At 37.7% G+C, this 23,229-nt stretch overlaps 1 protein-coding gene across 1 annotated transcript; it reads left to right on the top strand.

Annotated features, from left to right (window-relative positions):
• CYTIP (cytohesin 1 interacting protein) lies at positions 1-22,253 on the top strand. Its single transcript, XM_072418175.1, has 8 exons — positions 1-315; positions 3,530-3,585; positions 9,373-9,427; positions 12,107-12,203; positions 12,593-12,686; positions 13,671-13,737; positions 17,278-17,344; positions 20,926-22,253. The coding sequence occupies exons 1-8, from the start codon at positions 148-150 to the stop codon at positions 21,393-21,395; spliced, it is 1,074 nt and encodes a 357-aa protein (XP_072274276.1). The 5' UTR covers positions 1-147; the 3' UTR covers positions 21,396-22,253.
• The last annotated feature ends 976 nt before the right edge of the window (positions 22,254-23,229 follow it).

The following is a 23,229-nucleotide window of genomic DNA, read 5'->3' as shown; positions in this document are numbered from 1 at the left end:
CTCTCCTGGTACCACAAATGATTTACTTGCTTTACATAGGAAACCACAAAGACATTTCCGTTCTCATTACCATCAGGCATTGTATTTTATTTCTGTTTAACAGCAGTCATGTCTTGTCTGTAAATGAAAATAGCCTGAAGATCCAAAATGTCTATAACCAGGCATAGGTCTCCGGACCCCGACGGACCCCAACTGGGAAATTGTGTCCTGAGCCACTTCCAGGCTTCCAAAATGTTGATGGGCCCGGTCTTGGATGGAAACAGAAGCCACAGCCTGGCAGGTGCATTGGCCACACTGCCACGGGGACATAAGCAGGTAAGCTGTCATTTGATATTTAATTTAAATATATATATTGCGAAGTCAGATGCCCTGCAGCAAGTGAGGACTACAAATACCATAAACTGGCTTGGAGTGAAGGTTGGGACTGTTTGGTCCGGTTCTAAACAAACCTAAATACTAGCTAATTATTGGTTCAAGCTTTCAAATATAGAAATAAATTGCTTTTTATAATCTGAACCCTGCTTTAAACTGATGCTTTGATGATTGATATATTGATTGCTAGCGCAACTCATCGACTTTGTGATCAGCCTAATGCAGTGTTTCTCCACCAGGGTTCCTCCAGAGATTCCTTGAGCAATGAGAAAATGATACCAATGGTCTTTTCTGTAAGGATGTAGCTTTTCCAATGTAAGAGGCATTATTCCTTCTACCCACCACACTGACGTACTGTGAGCTGTGGATATAGTAATTATAAAAGGGTTCCCTGAAGTCCTGAAAATTATTTCAAGGGTTCCTATATGTTAAACATGTCCAGATTGGTTTTTGTAATATTTGAAGAATGTTTTATGTGTATGTAGCAGTCTAGTGGGGAACCCAGACACCCCAGCCAGTTTCCAATATTTCTATGCAGACATGCACACCTAAAGAGAACCTGTACTAACAGAACTATGCCATCTGCCATAATCTGCATATGGAAATGTCAGCATGTTGGCTTTTATACTGCCCTTGTCTATGATCTGCAGCTATCTCTGCTCCTGAGCCATCACCCAAAAAGTATTTCTAATCCACTTGACAGCCAGGCAATGAGTATTTCAGATAAGCTGAACTCCAGGCAGATATAACAAGTCTCTCTCTCTCTCTCTCTCTCTCTCTCTCTCTCTCTCGCATTTTTCCAAACAAAGTGGACCTAAATCTTTCTTGGCTCAGGAGATCTTTTGCTACAATTGGCAAATATGCACAACATACTTGCCAATCATGGCACACACTTAACTTTTTGTATGCACCTGCAGAAAAGACTTGCATGTCTTTTGTGCCAAACACCTCTACCTTCTGGGGACTTTTTGTTTAGGGTCTCAGGTTTTTAAATTATTTTTATTTAGACAAAGTTTTTATTGTCAGTTGAAAACTGAGCTGATTGATGTTTCCCAGGCATAAATGAGTGGGAAAACCCAGAAAGTCATCACCAGTTTGGAGACATTTAACAATCATTGCCCCCTGGACACATTTTCTTTTCTGTGGCACAGACTGAAACAGTTTTCTGAAGTAGATATTTTCTTTCTCTTCAGTAGACAGATGTTGTCACTCCATAATGTAGAATGGGATAATAATAAGTTTCATTGTCAGCTGAGTAGGCAGGGACAACACTAAAAGGATAATTAATGTGACAAGGAATTATATAGGTGATAAGATGCAATCTAATTAGTTGGCGAACAACTGTAACATTTCTTAGGTGGTACAGGGACATTTTAATGTAAACCTGTAGCTGTCATTCAATTTTATAGCAATATTTGCGATACCAGCAAGAAGCTGATCATTAATATTAAATTGACTGTTCCATTGTCAATGTCTACTACAAACATCATCACTGCTCAGATGGATTTACAGAATTTGTTCAACTGCATGAGTGACAACAGTGACACCTGCTGGTCATAATATGTTCTACACTCTGACAACAGCTGGTAAAGAACTTTATTTTTTAAAATCCTGCTCAATTTTTCTCCCCAAAAACATAATCAACCCTTATGTATTAAAAGTAATGGCAATGTTATTGCCAAAACAGAAGACCCCCAGATTAAATTGAAATATTGGTCTGCTCCATTGAAGCTTAAGTTTTAAAACAATGTGTTTTAAGTTTTTTTTATCTGTTTATTAGAATAAATAAATAATACACAAACAACATAAATCTATACAATCAGCATGGTAATAAAATAAATTATACCAGGCAGTTTGAGTTTAACATAAAAAGCATACAAAGAAACCCTTGTGATATAATGCCACACATAATGGAACATGTCACGTAACTATCCTTCCATCATATGACAAAAAAACACTAAATGAATATGGGTCAGGTAATATTGAGCTTAAATCAGCCTCATTCTATGGTGTAAAAGGAGAACATTCATAGAGGTTAGTCTTAAATTATCAGGCAGTTTATATATTAAACAGGAACCATAAAGCCTAAAAATAAATAACTGAGGCCAGGCAAGTCTTTTATTTCAGACCCTTCTGCAATAAAATAAACTTACCCACTTGATTTCAATACAAGCATTATGAGTCCAGACCTCTAGGACTATGGTGGTCTGTTGCCACCCCCTCAAATAGGTGCAAAAAAATGTATTAGTGCTCATGAGCAGAATGAGTCACCAAGCAAAGATGAGGGTTTTTGTGGCAATTTATTTATTTAGGAAAAAAAATGCTTAATAGTACACAAACATGTGAATACAAGTATCAGATACTCATAGCATCATATCTAGGCTGATAGTTTAGAGCATGATTAATAGTCATCCTGCACCATGTTTGAAATAAAAGGGGGGTAATCTTGGTGCCCGACAAATGTCCCAATTCACCTTCTTCAGAGGAGGTAGAGATTGGTATGCCACACAAGTTTGTATGATGCAGACTAGCTATGAGTTATAAGCCAATGGTTACAATAAAAGGCTTGCTAGAAGTTCAAGTCCTGATCCAGAGAGGATAAGGATAACCTTATCGTGTGCCTGAAAATAGAATAAAGTAAATGAAAATAAGACCTAAATTATTTAATGGTCAGAGTCTGCAAACGTACTTACAGGTGTAGTTGGAGTTGGGTGTACTCCCAGAGTTGTACCTTCAGCCATCTTAATTTGGCCAGGTCTGGATGATCCAAGAATACCTCCCATATTTTATCATCCTACATTGATCTTCTCAACAGCAAAGAAGAAAAATTCCCTCAAAAAATGAATAGTAGAAAAATATTCTAACAATACAAGGTAGCCCTTGCTAAGAAGCTCAGACAACAGCTTTAACTTGTAATGGGTTCATATGCAGTTATTTTTACCAAATGGACTGCAGTAACTACATGTGGATCCAGTAATCATATTTAGTGAACCATATGGAGTACATAAAATGTAACTAGTTGCTGTGGTACATTGTTTGATTATTTGGACTTCTGTCAAATCACTCCAAAGTCATGATAATGCGTCTGTTTGAAATGCTCATTTTTAATCATGTGGTGTTACAACTTTGTAATTAACACATTATATCTTATTTACAGCTTGGCAAGTCAAGATCAAACTCTCTAATAGACTCCACTGGATCAGAACCACATAGGTCAGTAGAAAATTGCTTACTACATACCAAATAAATAATTTCACATAAAGGCAATGATAAGTCTTATACAACCAATTTTGATTAAATATAAAACAGCATTATTAATAATATAGGTATTATGGCTTTATTATCGACCCCTTTTTACACACATACATCATTTCTGGTTTGCCTTTGTATATGTGAGATATATATTTACCTTGTTAACTATACAGAACACAACAGGGATAGGTATGATGACTCTCTTAACTAGGGTAAATATCAATTAGCAAAAAAGAGATATTAAAAAAAGAAATTAAAAAAGGAATAAAAATATTTATTTTTAAGTTGCACTGGATTTGGTAGTGCACATCTAAACTTCAACACTTGGCTCAACCTGGAATTTTATTTATTTGTATTTATAAAGCACTGTTATATTAAACAGTGCTTTACAAAGTCCAAACTCATGTCACTAACTGGGGATCACAATCTGATGTTCCTACGATAACATCAATAACACATTCTAAAGTCAATTGTTTCAAGGAGAAGTCCATTAACCTAACATCATGTTTTTAGAATGTAGGAGGGAATCCACAAAGACTTGGGAAGAACATTCAAACTCCTTGCAGATAGTGTCCTGGTGTAAATTTGAACCTGGGACCCAGTTCTGCAAAGACAAGAGTGCTAGCCACTTAGCCAACTATGAGTGTGGGTGGTGGTGGTGGGTGCAGCAATGGCAGATGCTGTTGGTGGCACTTATCTCAGGAAAGATAATCTGTCTGATCAATGTTCCACACCAAGCAGTTGACAGATTTGTTTTTTAAATATGACATTTTGATTACGTTTACTATAAGCAGAGGCTCAGGAGACTCACAACCAACTGTTCTCAACTGTTTAAACATGGGGGAATCCTATAGTAGGGGAACTCTACTATAACTATATTATTCACAACTCAAAGTATACTAGTTTGGTGCTCTGTAGGAATAAGGTCTCTTGCAATGCTGTCCAGTGGTAAGAATGTCACCCCTACAGAGCGCCAGGAAGATCATTGGTGTCAATTAAACTGACCTGACTGAGAGGCACAAATCATTCTTTGCTCAAGGAACCCATGGAGGAACCCTGGGGTTCCATGGAACTATGGTTGGGAAACATTGATCTAATGTCTTTAGGACATGACAAGCTGGAATATTTGTAAGTAAAGGTACCCTGAGCAGATTATTTACAGATATACCACCATGTAAATGGGATGAGTTGAAAGGCAGATACAGTACTATGCTAACTATCATTTGATATTGTGTTGTTTCCTTTTGCATCAAATAGCAGATCACAGATAAAAAAAGATACACATACTACTAAATGTGAAACTTCTCAAACCCTGTGCAAAATCTATTAATGGATCTTGAACATTTCTGCTTTGAGGTATTGTGGTTCCCTAAAGCAGCCCTAAATTATCACATTTGTTTGTTTAATTATGCGCTGGTGGAGAGGAAAGGCTAACAAACAAAACAAACAAAATAACGTGTTATCCACAAAAAGTAGATCCTGAGCCCCACAATTCAAGTGTCACCCACAGGTAGCTCTTCATTGTTGGCATAGACTTCACCACCCTGGATCACTGTCTTGGATGCTTCTTTACAGATGACAACACTTATCCATGTGTACACCCTGAAAATTTGGATCAAATGTTACTGTCTTGGTCTACTTCCATATAGGTATACTTTATAGTGGGTAATACTATTGTATTTGGGAAAACAGCTGCAATTCTTGGTCTTGGTAATAACAAATAATGAGAACTGAATTTAAAACCATTACCCTTTATAAGAAATACTTGGAAATATTTAATTACCATGCATTACGTCTATATGTGAGGATCAGAGGAGCGGCACTAAGCCCACCATTGGGAGAAATATGCCTCTTTCATATTTAAAAAAGTAATTTAAGAGAAAATAGTGTACTGTAAACCAGAGCAGCCAAAGGCAAATCAGATTTCATCTCATTGGAACTGATAGAAGTCCTAAAGTTGGGGGCTTTAAATTCTTTTATGTTTTGTGAAATTCTGGGGCTAAATAAAAAATCCAGCAAGTTGGTGGGCTATACTAGTCAGGGGTGGGGATCCCTGCTAGAGAAATGTAAGTATGGTGGGTTAAATGTAGGTAGGTGGGTAGAAGGTGGATTGTTGGCTAAATCTAAAGGTTTTACAAAGTTATTTAGTGAAGAGCCTTGATTAAATGAGGGTAATGGTCATCCGGGGCAAATCAAAGATTGAAATCTGGGCACAAAGAAAACTTTTAAAGAGAACAGTTACTGGGTCTGGAGACCAAAAGTACTGTGTTGTCAGGAAACTGAAAATAGCTGTCAGTAATTAGTAGCGTCCTCCCTTTTCCAGAACTGTTGGAAAGCGGGGATGAACTTGTGTGGCAGAGCTACGTTTATTGTGGTCTACCTGGGTAGGAGCATCAGAATCATAACTGAGTCAATACAGAGAGGGACAAGGTCAGAAATCAAAGCCAATACAGGTCAGATTAGCAAATGCAAAACAGAATGGGTTAGCCCAAATACAAAGGACATACAGGGTGACAATTACTACTATGGGCTCATATTGATGGGCCAAGAACAGGCAAAATGCATTGATGGGTACATTTTACCTGTAGGTAACTTCTAACCTGCATTTGTTCTGTTTCAAGAAGTTTTTGCATTTTGAATGAGAATACAAAATGTGTTTGTCCTTCCAGTCCTTAACTCGGGTAGATGTGCCAGCACTGGCTGATGAGCCCAGAAAACATAAAAAGCAACAGATACATGACAAATAAGATACAATTAGAAAGAGCAGGAACACAGACTAGCTTGGACAAGGAAAACACACTTGAGACACCCAACATTTAAACAAGGCTGATGTGTCAGTTTTATACACATGTCAGAGTTCTTGTGTTACTACAGCTATCCACTAATGTTGTACAGGGATCTACCACACCCGTTTCATAAACTACAACCCACCAACCACCATTGTTTACTACTGTGAAGGACGCAGCAGGGTGCCTCCCTCACATCCTCCCCTTTATAAAACAAAAAAGTTAGGTTTATAAGGTGTATGCATTCTACTCTTGCTGTGCATTTTAATATGTGTGAAAAAGTAACCCTGGTGCCCAAATAAAAGTGTGAGCAAAATCTCTACCTGGAGAGATAGTAAACATTTTCCTCTCCTGCTGGTTTCCCCACTAAACGCCTCTCTGTTATAGAGAAAGTCTCTGCTAAAGCTTGTGTAGAAACTGATAATAATACTAAAGTATGAATCTTGTGTCCCCCACTGCTCTTAATGGTTTATTTTTATTCTCTATGGAGTGGCAAAGAGTTGAAGCAAGCTTTTCTGATGTCTTTACCATCAATAGAGAGGATTTTGCTTGCTTCTAGGAAGCAAGGTAGCCTTGCAGCAGTAAGGTCCCAAATTCAGATCTTGGCCAGGATACCACCATGGTTTTCCTTTGTTTGTATGGGTTTTCTTCCACATCCCAAGAATGACAATTAGTGACATGACCATGAACCCTCTAAATTGCTGGGTAGTATGTTAAGGGATACAACCACTGTCATGGTGTCCTGTTTGTTCCTGGGGTAAAAGTAAAATAGGAATGTTTATAGAACCTATCCTTTATGCTCTTGTTCCCTCCTGATATAAATTACTTCTCTGTTAGATCGTCTTTTCTTCATTTGTCACTTGACATAAAAATAAGAAGGATTTAGAGGATTGCAGTTGGATCAATGTGTTTCTTTTAGTCTATGAACCTTCTAGAAGCTGATCAGTGTCTTTGCAGAAGTCATATGTTAATAAAATAGACATTTTCCCTGGCAGTAAATAAACCAGTAAATAAAAGAACTTAGTAAAAGTGAAACTTGCAGAGAGTGCACACCCTGACATCTGCCAGAACTTCAGTCAAGACAGAAGTCATCATCACCCACCGGTTTTCATCTCCTACACCAATTACAACTGAATTTACTACTTTTTCCTATCGCTCCTTTCATCCTTCAGATCTGCTCTGATCTACATTAGCTTTACTTATGCACAACATCTGTAGGACCCATTGTGTCACAAAGCTTGCTAGTTTATACAGAGCTAAATTCTCATGTGGATTATCAGCCTTCCAGCCAAGCTGTGCATTTAGACAGGATTTTGTGCTTTATTCTTTATCCTACACATATGGTGACTTGCAACTATGAGTTTATTTGTTGAATGAATTGAATAGTGAAGGTCTTGAAATTCTAATATTTGTATGAGTCACAATATAGTGTGCTAGATTAATTTTAGAAACCCCAGGGGGTTCTCTGCTCCTTTACCATTTCTGTATGAGGAATTCCCAGATTCATTTTTAGAACACATTGGGCCATATGATCTTGTTGCTGGTGCCATATTGGAGAACTTTAATATAATGGGATTGCTTTTCTTTTGCAATAGCGTCTTCTTTAGAATTTTTCTCTGTTTCACTTAAACACATTATTCAGATTTTACCAATAACCTGTAATAGTTCTTGATGATAGAAGTCTGCATGACTGTAGTGCTTGGCCTTTGATCTCACAACCAGAAATAAAGGATTTCACCACCGACACCTTATATTGATCGGTGCTTACTCTCTTAGGTAGTGTACACAAAATCAGTATCTGTAGCTGGAAACAATCTTTCCAGATTGTTCCCATTGACAAAAGAGTGGCTGTACTTTGCTGTGTACACCACTATTCTGTTCTATGGAGAAGGGAGTGGGGAGAACAAGCAAACAGTACATTGCTGTACTCTTCTCCATTGACTTGTATTGTGGTCGTTCATTGCCAGTCGTTCATGGGTTCATGGGACGAGCCCGACCATTCGTATTAGGTGAGAGTCATCTGACTTGTGCACAAAGCTTAAGACTCTTAATTCAGTGATAATATCTCCAATTGCCTGGTAGGTTTAGTCGTAAATTTTCTTGCACAAAATCAAAATTGGTTAGACTTTGCAACAGTAATTTTTATCATACCCACCAAGCTGAGTAAAATAGCCCATGCAGAGGGTAACTAATTTTGCAAACACCAAAGTCTTGATATACTACTCTACATTGTTGTATACTTTCAGCCTTATGCTGATAGTTTGGGGGAAGGCCTTTTTGTGTCCCTTCCGTTGTACCCCTGTGCACAAACCCAGCTCCATAAGGTTTCATAAGTTTGGTGGTGTGTGCTTTGGTGACCCAAACACATCCCAGACCTCAACCCCCTAGAGCAGATTTAATATGATGAAAGTTAAAACTACTGTGGACCTTATAAGATGAGCTAATTAGGAAGCCCTGTACGTAGACTATATACAGATGGTATGATAACCCCTTTCAATGGCCATTGCAGGTGTGCAGGCCAATATATCTCACTATAAAATCAGTAACCAATCAGACACCATCTCCAAATGAAATGTGATCTTCCTTTAATACTTCATCAGTGAATAAACCGGTATATTACACTTTTTGACTGCAAAGAAAAAAGTGTTAAACTGAACAATGTGTAATGTTAGATTCTTTGTGGTCTCCTTGACAGTTTAATGTGACAAACCACAAATATGTCATTGCTAAGAATAATAAAGTTTGTTTTTAATTTTTGACATGGATTGCTAGGAAGATTTCAATCATTACTCTGTGGGACTGATTTACTAAATTTACTTAGCTGTGACAATTCTATTTTTATTTTCAAATCTTTAATATATTACTATTAGCATTACAGTTTACTAGTACTGGGGGGGGGGGGGGGTGTTAATGTTTAAGTTACCTACCTATTTATTTAGTTTTCTTTAATTTTGTGTTTCAGGAGAATAGTGGTTATCACCAAACAGGATAATGAGCCATTTGGATTTGAAATTCAGGTAAAGTAAAATAACATTCTTACTTTGTTTTTTCATGTCACTTACGTATTATCTAATTGGTTTCTTAGTTGAGCAAGAATGTGCGCTGAGCCATCAGCTAAATACATTTTTGGTATGCCAAGAACTAGGAATCACTTTCTAATCTTCAGGAGAATGCATAGACTTCGCTGGCCTGGTTCTGACATCTATAATCAAAGTGTTAATGCATTCTACACAAACCTGCTCTACTTATATCTTGATACACTGGGACTGATTTATCAAAGTTGTATAAAACTGGAGAAGATAGACTATCATGGGACAACATGAGTAATCCTGCCAAACTCAAATTGATCTGGTCCAGGATTGAAAAATTTGGCAACTAATAGCAAATGATTTTAGGAAATTCATTCTAAATTTGCTGGATCAGTAGTCACCAGCCAGTGGTCTGGTCCATGAGAAAATTTTGGCGGTCCACGGCTCTGGCCAAGGCACCCCCCAGCAGGGTCAAGAGAAGGACCCTGCTGGGAGGGGGCACCGCCCAGAGCTGCAGATCATGTCTCCCATACAGATCACAGGCCCAGGGCGGTCGGCGGGTTCTGGCATTATGATGTCTCTATGGGGGAAGTTTCTTCCCCTTTGAGAGACACTCGGCTCCCTGCACGTGGTCAGAAGCCCAAAAGGTTGGCGACCACTGTGCTAGATCACCAAGGTTCACCCATGATAGTCTATCTTCTCCAGCCTTGGAATGTTTTAAAAAATCAAGCCCAATGTATGAACAATTGATGGAAAACACCGTGTTTTAATCTGATAAAGCAAAACTAATATATTTTTGCTTTCCTGACCTTAGATGTGGTGACTGCTTTCATTTTCACTTTTTAAAAATGTACACAAGCCCAAAAACTACCTATTGATCTTCTCAGAAATTCAGTGTCCTTGTCACTTCCTGTGAATTGAAAAGACAGCACAAACAATGCTATCTCTATGGTCCCACCCACGAGTCGATCCACCATGTAACAGAGGCACACAAAAGTGGGCATGTTCGAAGTCCCACCTGTGTAACATTCAAGAACTCTATGCCTCCCAAAATACAATAGAGGAATGATTGCAGACATAAAGAGATAAGAGGTGTACACGTGGATTAAGAGACAAGGAAATGTTTTCTGATGTCTTAGTAAGGAAGTTCTATACATTCTCAGACCTTATTGTATTATATTTATTTTCTGAAAGAAGGTCAAAGAAGTATTGGCTTCTGGAAATGAAGACCTCAACCTACAGAACAGAGCATTCACCCAGTGGCACAAAAGTGATTTTTGGTGAACATTTGTTTGGTTTGGATTGACCCAGTAAACTGCAAATCACTTTTCAGTTGCAAAAACGCATTCATTACTGATCATAGTAAAAGCTACTTGATATGGCCACTCCAGTGATCCTAGTGGCTGTATGAAGGAATAAATGTTTTGATATTTTGATTTAAGAGCACTTTCTCATCAATTTATTATGTGTAAAAGCCTATTCCAGCATCTTATCTCCTCTGCCCATTTTAACCCTTCCACGGGACCCTCTAATCCAAATGAATTGCTGTAAATTCTTTTTCCATGAGTAAATTTCTTACCATCCTCTTTGCATAATTAGAACAGATGTACCGTACAATAAATTTGGGGGTAGGGGTTTCAAAAATGGAAGCAAGATTCCTCTTGGACAAAAAATATCTATTTCTTTTTGAACTGATCTTTTCCAGTTTAAATGTTGATATTTAGCACAATAAAGGCCTAAATAAGTTTGAGATGAATGTTTTGCATTTAATTCACCCAAGCCATACAGTCTACCTGTTCACAGCCACGCTGTACAACAGCCACACTCCCCACTAAATGGACACATTCCTCAGCACAACATACTTAAACTGAGTAAAGTAAAGCTGCGTACACACTGCCAATTTTTGTCGTTGGAAAGGATCTTTCACGATCCTTTCCAACGACAAGGGAGTGCACGATGCATGAACGGTGCTGTACATACAGCACCATTCATGCTCTATGGAGAGGGGAGGGGGAGAGCGACGGTGCGGCACCCTGCTGCGCGCTCTCCCCTTCACTTTCATTACGATCGGCTGTCGTCCATCGTCCGTGGATCCGGCAGGTCGGTCGTCCGGACGATGGACGACACCGACTGTACACACGGCAGATTTTCGCCCGATAATTGGCCGATGCCGATTATCGGGCGATAAAAATCTGACGTGTGTACGTAGCTTAAGGGTTGTGCCTGGTCTATTTCAAAGTGAACTGGGCAAAGTGGAAAAAATCTGATGCCTATTGCACTGCACACTCCTTTTGAAACAAAACAGGGAAGTGGAGGCAAGACTAAGAGAATAAAGACTGGCACTGGTACAATACCTTTACTATTAGGCTTTCTTGGGTTTCTCTACAAAAATTGTCACTTCAATCCATTTTTTTAAGTATTTATCTATATACTGTAGCTCATTGCAAGAGTTTGCCTCTCAAAATACACCACCCCTGAAAATAAATAAAATAATATCTGATGTATGATTATGATATTGCAATGTTGTTTAGAACAGAATTGCTGAAATAGTAATTCAGATGTCACATTGAACCGTGTCTTATACTGTTCCAGTAACCTTCTTCCATTGGCTTTAGACAGACAAAGTCCAGTATAAAAGTATAAACTAAATGTCTGTTTGTTTTCTAGACATATAAATTGCAGTATGATTATGGTTCCGAGATGAAGACTTACGTGTGCAAAGTTCATGAAAACAGTCCATCCAGTAAAGCTGGTTTAAAAGCAGGTTGGTTTCCCTTTTTAGTTTTTGCTGATTTGCTTTTATTTGCTTAATATTCAGGGTTTGGCGATTCTCAGAGGCAATTTGGACAATGTTCTTTACAAAATGCAAGTTGTTCCATACCTATTTGGCCCTTAATATAGTTGTCAATAGAATTACATGTTTCCTGGTATCATGTGCTGGGAGAATAAAGGCTGCCATTGTTTAGTTGTCCTCTAGAAATGGCATTTCCATGGTTTTCTTAAGGCCCAATGGTCCAAAGTCATTGACCTTTACCAGTTCTTTGCATGACTCATTTGGTTCTTCTTCAAATGATGCTAACATCGTCAGAGCAAAGATTTTCTTTATGTAATTAACTTGGCATAGTGAAATCTAATGCTGTGATAATCTTTCAGGTGACTTGCTGACCAATGTCAATGGAGTAAACACAGAAGGCTTCTGTCACCAGCAGACTGTTGAGCTTATCCGATCCTCAGGAAACTTCCTCAGGTAAGTTATATAACATTGAATTGTTCACTAATGTTGCACATTAAATTATCACTTTCTTTTGCCCTTAAACAAGGTATCGGTTAGAGAATTAGCAATCAACATAATAAAATTATACTTCTCTCAAATAAAATCACAAACCCTTACACTAGTCCACACTTTACAGTTAGTGCCATTAGTTCAGTATTAACAGACATTAACTTCAAAGCAATGCTTCTTGACTTTTTTTAGGTTTTTGGATCTTTAGGGAACCCCCTACTATATTTACTATTACAGGAGATTGGTGTGGTGGTAAGTGATTAAAATTCCTCTTACATTGTTGGCAATTGGGAAGAATGTCACCCTTACAGATAGCCAAAAAGTTCATTGGTGTCAGTTAAACTGACCTGAGAGGCATAAATTGCCCATTGCTCAGGAAACCCCTAGCAAACTCTGGAGGAACCCTGGTTGAGAAACACTGCCTCATACTGATCATAAAGTCAATTAGTTGAGCCAGCAATCAATATATCAATCATCAAAGCATCAGTTTAAAGTAAGGTTCAAGTTACAAAAAGCAAGTACTGCTATATTGGAAAATATGAACTAATATGTGCTAATATGTAGGTTTGTTGAGAAGTGGCCCAAACAGTCCCAACCTTTACTCCAAGCCAGTTGATTGTTCTTGAAATCCCCACTTGCTGTAGGGCATCTGAATTTCCAATTTCTGCAGGAACCCTGTTTGAGAAGCACTGGTCCAATGTCTATGGGCAGTTAAAGTGAATGATGCCAACCAGCAAGCAGGAGAGACAGGAATTGAGATTGAGAAACACAATTTTAGAGCAATCAAAGAGATTTTTTTTCTGATTTAAACCAAGCACATTTTTCCGACACTCCTTTTTGGTGGTCATGGATTTTCTCACTCTCATGTGCTTTACCTTCCTTCAAGGCTAAACAGCTAAATTCAAGAGCAAGATTCTGCTCTGTTTTACATTTAGTTTTTGCTTACAGAATTGAAACAGAAATCAGTACAGATATCAGGCGATCAGAACTTCATGCAAGACTACTGCTTTTAAAAGTAAGTTACACTTTGGTGGGCTAGATACTATGATCTATCAGAGCTGACTTATCTGTGACTGTGATTACCGACATGTTTACACCAATAAAGTTATGGGAAGCCATGATAGTTTTTAATATTATTAAACTGTATTTAAATAGCGCCAACATATTACGCAGCGCTGTACATTAAATAGGGGTTGCAAATGATAGACAAATGCAAACAGTGACACTAAAGGAGGGGAGGAACCTGCTCAGAAGAGCTTACAATCTAAGATAGTTCCTCATGGATGAAAACTTCATGATGAAATAAGATCATAGAGAATCTGACTGACTTCTAGGGAGGACAAGAACCATTTTTCAGTGTGACATGTAAGTAAACTTATTTTTTTTGCACACGTTGAGAAATAAGTTTGACTGTCTTTGGAATTTAAAGCAATTTTAAGTACACAACACAAAGGGGAAAGGAGTTACGGACAATAAAAAAGACAAATTCTCTACTTTACATTTGCTAGGTCTACATTTCAGTGTTGCGTGACTGAACCTTGCCAAAGGAAACGTCAAGTCTGTGTATTTCTGAGCACTGTGGTTTCCTTAGATTCTACAGATTTACTAATGTAAAGCCAGGCAATCACTCTGATGTACTCCAGCCAAAGTCATTTATTTTAAATGCAGACATTAAATGTATCTGAGATAATATTGTCACAGTCTCTTTACTATACACATTGCATGGATGACAAATTCATAGATTTTCTCTTACATGCTTGGGATTTATGTGTAATTCTTCAGAATCAAAGCATGAGATCTTGCCATAGTTTGGTTTCCTGTGCTAACTCTGCAGACAGTAACATATGTAATATAGATTTTCATATCCTGCATCACAGGTTTCACATTCACTCTGTTTTAGAGTTTGAAAAAGCTAGATTTAGAGCTTAAAGGGGATCTCCAGTTTATAAATGCATTATTTTTATGTTTCCAAGGTTAAAAAGTGAACATTTTATTTTTTACACTTAAAACAAAATATATCAATGGAAAAAGAACTCTTGCTCTACCTTTGGGTGCATAACATTACCCTGATCGCTTATAGGTGGATTAGGCTTGCACAATTATTAACTTTGTATTTATATAGCGCAGCGCTTTACAAAGCCCATAGTCACTAACTGTCTCTCAAAGAGGCTCACAATTCAATGTTCCTCCATATTCATATGTCTTTAATACAGTTTAGGGTTAATTTGGGGGGAAGCCAATCAAACTAACTGCATGTTTTCAGAATTTTCAGGAAACTGTAGCACCCAGGCAAACCCATGCAAACTCCATGCAGTGTGCTGGTCGAGATTCAAACCTGGGACCTAGCACCTGCAAAGACCAGAATGCTAACCTCGTAGCCATCATGCTGCAATCTGTGTCACAGTAACAATGCAGGAGCACAAATGGGACACAGCTCACACAATGGCAGTGAGTGGCTGATCAACCATAATGCCTGAATTGATAGGTAATATTTTAATGAAAGATAAAAATGTAAAAAGATTGTACCGAAAATTAAAATAAAAAAAACATTTGAAATTCCATTAACATTTTATAGCAGAATTAAACCCTGGCTTTTTTCAAAAATTGATCATCATTTTTAAATACAGTCATAAGCCCCAATTCTATTACAGGTACTGCCATCATTTATTATTCAGTAAAGCTTATGGAAAGTTTTAGTAGTGTTAGGAGTTCAGATAAGTGTGCGCACATTTGTGTGTTTGATTTATTGCAGAAGGGATGTAGCCTGTTCCTTTCTGCAACAAGGACCTGCCCAGGTCACAGATTTTTAAAGTGGAACTTTATTTCAATTTAAATATTTAATGCACTTCCTGTGCAGAGTCATATTCACTATTAGGTGAACTTTTTTTTTTAAATGAACACAAAGGCTTGAAAAACTTGTTTGAGCAAGTTAGGAGACCTGATATAGTAATGCAATCATGAAGCTTGTGATGTACTGTGCATGTGCCCGTGGTGACTATAACGTTACCCCTGCAATGCAATTTTACATGTAGCTGTCCATCAGGGTAGGTGAGAGAAGTGGCGCATGGTTTTTTTTATTCAAGGGCTGCATGTAATCCCTGCGGGGAGCATGCACGTTGTGGCTCTGGTGTTCAAAGGAGAAAGAAAACCTAGCCACTGCTAAATGGAAGTCATCTGGCAGCATCTGACATCTTTCCTTATCCTGCTGAATAGATGGAATAAAAAGAAAATTCCTGGACTGGAGCAAACACAGGGGGCAAAGGAAAGGATGGGCATAATGGGGGAGGGATCAGGAGGACAGTAGGAGAAAGGAGGAAATTAAGGAGCTAAGAGCTATGAAGGAAGAGAAATAGAGGTCAGGAAAGGGACTGGCCAGAGGTCAGGAGGGAAGCAGGACAAGGTGGGTGTTAAAATGAAGATAAAGGAAAGGGGCAGTCTCTTTGGACAATCTTCGGGGACTATTTCCCACCGTCTCTCCCTATTGGTAAGATGGAAGTTTAGTATGTGGTTAGATGTCCTTGAAGGGCAGTAATGGTAAAATTGTTTGGTGTTGAGGGAACCCATTAAAAAGTATGAGTCTTCATCATTTTTGGAAACGAGTCAGGGGTTGGTGACTTGTGGAGTTTTTGGGGTTACAGCCCTTGGTGTTATTACAGGTATGTCGTTATGTTGTTTATAAAAGGAGGGTGTTGACATTTGTTGTGTGGAGTTTGTAATACCTGATGTGTTAAGTTGTCTATGTTCAAAAGTTTGTTATATTGTGATAAATATTTTTTGGTAATAAAGCAGGTTCAGTGGCTATTTAAACTTGTTTGAAGGTTAAGGGAAAGGGGGCCCCCGGGAGGGGTAAATAAGTGGTGAGCAGGTTGGAGGATGAAGCGGTGGCTGGTGACAATAGGCCCTGATTTATTAAAGCTCACCAAGGCTGAAGAGGAAACACATCAGTGAAGCTGGGTGATCCAGCAAACCTGAAATGGATCTTGTTCAGGATTCAAAACATTGGCTAGCAAATCGTAAATGACTTTGAAGAAATCCATTCAAGGTTTGCTAGATCACCTAGCTTAACTGATAAAAGTGTATTCTCTCCAGTCTTGTAGAGCATAAATAAATCAAGCCCAATGACTGAAGAGTTAAGGACAGGTGGAATCTGATCCCCTTCCTGTCATTCTACAGAGACAGAACATATCTGATCAGAGATTTTGTGGCTACAAGATTTTTATTTTGAACATCATGGTTTAATAACTTTGTGTAAACAACTTAGACAACTTCCTGCTTCTGTAAATTGTGGAAGGCATGGCATAAAATGTAAACAGATTAATTATTGACACATTGGTGATTGTATGACCTCAAAGTTGGTCCCTGCTCCTCTAAAAGGAAATGTAACTTTATTTTTCAATATACATATTACAGTGATTTTAAAACTCGTATTTATTACTTGTACAGGTCACATGCATGTTCTTTACATTTGGTGATGAAATTAAATTAAACACAACCCATCATGTGATTTAATTTAAACACAAATCATCATGTAATTTACAAAATCTTTTATTTACAGCAAGATTTCCGGGCAAAATGGAAAGAGCTTCAAATCATCATAAGAAAAGAGCACCAGCTGCTTTATGGTAAAACCAATTTTTAATCCTCTGATTATGATTTCATCATCCAACTATATTAATGTAGATTATTTTTTCAGCTTGGATAAGAGTAAGAAATGGTTAAATCCTTGTTATTTTTTATTACCAGTTTCTAATTTAATAGATATTTTTTGACTACACCCAAATCGGGGCTTTGAGGACAAGGTCCTTTACAACACATGGAAAAATTTGAAAGGAAGGATTTTTTCACATTTTTTATTTAACACATAATTAAAAGTCATGATGAAAAAATGTCTAAAACAACTTGTGAATATATGTGCATTGGAATAATTTGAGTATGTGAAAAAAAAGTATTACCAGGACATTTTCTCTGCAAATGTTGCTACATTTCTTTATTAATTTTTTTGCTTATTACATCTATTTGGATTGTTTAAGGCACGATTATAATCAATTCTCATTCAACACCAATTACTGAATAAAACCACAGATCACTTGTCCTACAGTTCCACTCATGGACTCAGAGTTTAACCATGCCTTGGAATAAACAGGCAATAGTGTCTCTAATTGATGTTGAAATTGATGATATTTACCAGTCTATTTTTTGATGTCCCATGATTCGTGAAGACGCAGAATCTGTGAAACGTGTCAGGAATAGAATTGGGACTAAACGGGTTCTATTCATGTGTTGATACTGTTCTCAAAATGAATAATGATGTGTGTTATGTTTTTAATGTTTAAAAAATTATGATTTTATTCAGTAATTGATATTGAACGAAAATTGATTATAATGGTGCCTTAAAAGTCTAATTTCTGTTTTATTTAATGTGAATTTGGCACTTTTATAGTATAGGTTTTTCTAGCAAAATGTGAATAATGACATTTGTATATTATTCAAACAGTCCATGATCTTACAATGCCACCCATATTCTTTTAAGGACATTGAGCAAAAACATAAAATGTTTTTATATTAACACCAATAAAATTAGGCCCAAAATGGGGACTCATATGTACAATAATATATAGAGAACTGAGAACTAAAACTGAGAATAAAATCTTGAGTGTGCATTCAAATGCAAAGACAGATTTTTATGTATTACTTCACCTATGATTTATTGATTGTGGGCTAGACTTTGGTTGTTAGTGTAAATATAAAAAAAAATTTTATTGCGTAATTGGTAAAGGTTTTATATGTGTTATATTTTTTTTATTTTGGAAGCCAATTAAAAGTACCCCACAAACTTGGGGCTTTATTTATAAATTATTCCCTCAGTCAATTTGTCTGAAATTTGCTGACAGATGGTCAATTTTTTTTATACTGCTCTATTCAGTTCCTAATAAAATAAAGACTTCATTTACCATCTAGTTGTGGGGGGGGGGGGGGGGCAGAAGATGAGCAGATGTGCAGAGAACTTCATAGGAGAGAACAGCAGTTGTTCCCAATCAGTTGGTCATTAGTCTGCCATGGTGGATTATTGAACATCATTGGGGGGCTGCTGTACACGTCAGGTTTTCATCTGAGATGAGCACTATGTGTAGGTAACTTTAGAGTGAATGTCCCTGTTGAGGTCACAGACAGCAATAACAAACTGATAGGGTTTTCTAGTCTCTTTCCGACTCCATCAAAAACAAAAAAAATACTCATAATTATACTTTATGGGCTCAAACACAAACAGTTGTTTTAGGTGGTCAGGTTTCTTAAATTGACTCCAACATATAAAACCCAGTTATGGGGTTAAACGTAAGGAGGTGAAAATGTAAAAGCGCTAATAAAAGTTACAGTCCTTGCAATCCATAAAAACTTTAAATATGTAGTTTTGTGAAATACACTGCAGCTTTTACCACCCAAAATTATACAATACCAATAAAATAAATTGCTTAGAATGCATAACCTGGAATGAACTGCAAAACTTTTTACAGCTCAAACCACAAACTTAGTAACTCAATAACAACTTGTAACAGTAAGCCACAACTTACTTTGCTTCCTTTGTAACTGCCTATGAAACCACTACAAACTTAGGAAAAATTTACTGAAAGAATAAGTAAATATTTGAAAATGCAAGCTGTTCACTGAATACCAACACAAGTATATTAATGAATCTTCTTGTGCTGTTTATTTTTAATGACACTAAGGCAATTTTCCTTGGCACACATGCAATGCAGTACATGATAAGGCACTACCACACAATGGTCCTTTCCAAGATTGGAGAAGATAGACTATCATGGTAGAACTGGGGTGATACAGCAATTCTGGAATGGATTTCTTAAAAGTAATTTGCTTTTTATTGGTAAATATTTTCAATCCTGGACCAGATCCATTCTGGATTTGCTGGATCACCCAGGTTCCCCCTTTATAGTCTATTCTCTTCTGTACAGTTTAAAAAATTAAGCCTATTGTGGTACTATTGTAAAAAAAACATAGATTACTTAGTTTTGAGTAGTAGAGTAATACAAATCATGTTTTTACTGTTGTCCAGGGCAATTCAGGATATCATTTCCTTTATCCCTCTCTATCACAAAGGTTTCAACATTCAGAAAGCAAGGGTAAACTTCATTATTTGCATTTTGGGGCTAATTACCTAAAGGAATTTAGGCCAGTGGTTGCTAACCTTTCGGACCTCATGGACCACTAAATTTATGGACTCTGTACCGCACATGCGCCAGGAGCCGTGTATCACTCAAAGGGGAAGAATCTTCACTGAGCCTGTGATGGGAGAATGGGAGGTTTGTGTCCAGAGAGAACACCCGCCCACCACCCTCGGCCTGCGATTCCATATGGGAGACATGGTCCGTGGCTCTGGCCAGTCTGCCCCCCCCCACTGGGGTCATTCTCCTGACCCCGCGGGGGGCGCACCTGCCAGAGCCGTGGACCTCCAAAATTTTCTCGCAGACCACCGGTTGGTGACCGCTGATTTAGGCTGTTCACCTACTTTTGTAGGTTTTTACTTAGCAAGAGTAAATTCACTGAGCTTAGTGAATGTTGTGAAAATCACTTAGCAAAGAATATCCAATCATGTGCAGGATAATCTATAAAAAATATTTTTTCCTTGCATATGATTGGATAGTTGAAGTCAGCAACTGTTCATCTCATTTGCTAAACTAAGTGAAATATCTCTTGCAATGTGATAATTATTTTTGCTATGTAAACTACCTATATTTCTTTACTAAATCAACCCCATCGCTAGTGTAGTGTTTTTTCCTTGGAGTTCAGCTTTAAAGGAAAAGCTGGGAAACATTTTTGAAAAGTATCTATCTTCATGATTGAAGGCAGCATGGTAACTAAGAGGTTAGCACTCTGGCCTTTGCAGCGCTAGGTCCCAGGTTTCAATCTCAGCTAGGACATCATCTGCATGGAGTTTGTATGTTCTCCCTGTGTTTGCGTGGGTTGCCTCCCACATCCCAAAAACATGCAGTTGGAAAAATTGGCATCCCCTCAAAACTAGCCTTAGACTGTGGTAATGACATATGACTATGGTAGGGACATTAGATTGTGAGCTCCTTTGAAGGACAGCTAGTGACATGACTATGTAAAGCGCTGCATCTCAGTGCTATAAAAATACAAGTTATCAATAAAAAATATTGTAACCCTCTGAACCCTATTTTTTATTTAGGGACGGTGAATGAGCAGAAAATACGAGAAGAGCTGACCTCCCTTCATTCAAAGATGTCGGAGAGCCCCACTAGTTCCTTTTTGAACAAACACCGGATGTCCAGTTCAAGCAGCACCAAGAGCTACAGTGGCTCCATAACTCTTAGTGAGGACGGTTTGGGGTCTATGTCTGAATACGAGGAGGATTCAGGAATGGAAGCCTTCAGTCGGCAGTCCAGTATAGAAGAAGACTATTTCCTTTCAAAGTTCAATGGGCTGTCATTAAGGAAATCTTCATTAGCACGTCATAGGAGCATTAGCATGACAAGCAGTGAAAGTGAGCCAATGTCACCAAACTGGGACTCTATAAGCCTCTCTAATTTTTTTGGAACATTGCCTCGAAAAGCCAGACGAGGAAGTATTAGAAAACATTTTTTGAGGTTCATCCCAGGGCTTCAGAAATCAGTAGAAGAGGAAGAATCTCCTGTTTGACTCTTGTATATTAAATAAGGACCATTAATACAGGGAATATCATGTGATTATGTGTTCCAATCTAATAGGGCAATGTAGTGAGCAAGGTGTTATGACAGCACAGTGCTGTAACCCATACCAAGCAATTATTTTTCTGTATTGAAGCAAAATCATCCTAACCTGCTAGAAGAAAGCTTTCTTCTACTAAACCTACAGAAGTTAATTCAAATAGTGTCCACAAACCAAGAAACCCAGAGTTGAAAGATTTATAGTGAACATTTGTGCAGGGTAAAGCAAAGATGTAATATTTGTGGTGCATATGCACATCAAGAGCACTTACTCACCTTTCCTTTAGTCCCCATTGCTTGGCATTGGGAACAAATAATTTGCTAATGGGTATGGAAAACATGTGACCCTTCCTCTTAAATTTCTATGCTGGCACTTCTTGATTAGCCAAACTCATTATAATCCAGTTTACCACTCCTGGGGTAATGTGGGTACATTTGTTCTTTCGACTTGATCTGGGCCTGGCGATCTTGCCAGTTACAAACATCCTGCCTAAAAACCATAATTATATACAACTCTGAATATTAAAAAGTAAATATAATATTCAAATTACAACAAACTTACATTGTACATTTTTGACAGGTTGTTAATTTGTATTGGTTCTTTATTTTGCACAGATTTTTTTTTATCTATCCATAAATCAATACCAACAATTGTAATTCAGACAGACTCAGTTAGGCTGTCTTCATTGTGTACAGCTAACAGGTGCACTTTAACACATATATTTTGATGTAAATGTTGTATAATTTTATTGTAAATATTGAGGCATTCATGTGTAAAATATACCTAATATACCCATTCTGAGACCATGTTTATCAGTTTGTAATGAAGTTCAATTATTCTCACCCTATTCTCATTATTCTCATCCATGATCAACCTGCCCTGCACAATACAACAGGATGTACGGGCGTGAACTAATTCTGGGGTTTAGAGAGACCAGTAAGGAGCAATAAAATAGAATCTTAACCCCAACCCCAAGCTTCTGCTATTAGTATTTCTCTTTTGGATATGAAAAATCACCAAGCAGGTCTGGCTCCCTGTCAAGATGCTAAGGTAAACACAGTAATCTTGATTTATTAAAGCTCTCCAAGGCTGGAGAGGATACACAATCATAAGTGAAGCTGGGTGATCCAGCAAACCTGTAATGGATTTCTTAAAGTCATTTGCTATTTGCTAGCAAATGTTTTTAATCCTGGACCAAATCAATTCCAGGTTTGCTGGATCACCCAGCTTCACTGATTAAAGTGTATCCTCTCCAGTTTTTACTAAATCAGGCTCAGTATATCCTAGCAGATACCCACAGAGCCTGATTCAATAAAGCTCTTCAAGACTGGAGAAGGTAGACTATCATGGGTGAACCTTGGTGATCCAGCAAACCTGATTCTAAGAGTAATTTCTATTATTGGTAAATCTTAGTGTGCTTTGTGCATTTCTTGCATATCTGTGCAATATTCTAGAACACTTTTTTCAGTTTTGGGCAACATGGGATTTTGACTTTTTTGTTCTTCTGATCACTGTCAATGACACTGAAAGTGATGGGAGATAGAAAATGTTTATGGTTGCCACTGAATCAGTGATAGAGAGAAAACTCTTTCAATGGGAATTTTCAGTAACAAATGTAAGAGAGGATTTCCTCTAAGCATGTAAAGATTTTCTTTCTGTTATGTAAAGGGAAATCTCCATTTCCTACTCTAATTATTATTAAATAAGAAGGTTTGGCTTTGGGTAATTCTATTTGGTCTCAAGCATGTTCTGCTTATGCAACAACAAATTTTACTAACTCACTAAC

The sequence above is a fragment of the Pyxicephalus adspersus genome, chromosome 7, assembly GCF_032062135.1.
Source record: "Pyxicephalus adspersus chromosome 7, UCB_Pads_2.0, whole genome shotgun sequence".
NCBI lineage: Eukaryota > Metazoa > Chordata > Amphibia > Anura > Pyxicephalidae > Pyxicephalus > Pyxicephalus adspersus.
The sequence above is the reverse complement of the archived record's forward strand: the minus strand, read 5'-3'. Positions and strand labels throughout refer to the sequence as shown.

Excerpts from the sequence above, each read along its gene's own strand:
- CYTIP (XM_072418175.1), top strand. The coding sequence starts at position 148 with ATGTCTATAACCAGGCATAGGTCTCCGGACCCCGACGGACCCCAACTG. Across the intron at positions 12,204-12,592 it reads TAAAGCTGGTTTAAAAGCAG|GTGACTTGCTGACCAATGTC; the intron begins GTTGGTTTCCCT and ends ATAATCTTTCAG. Across the intron at positions 13,738-17,277 it reads CAAGACTACTGCTTTTAAAA|CAAGATTTCCGGGCAAAATG; the intron begins GTAAGTTACACT and ends TTTTATTTACAG.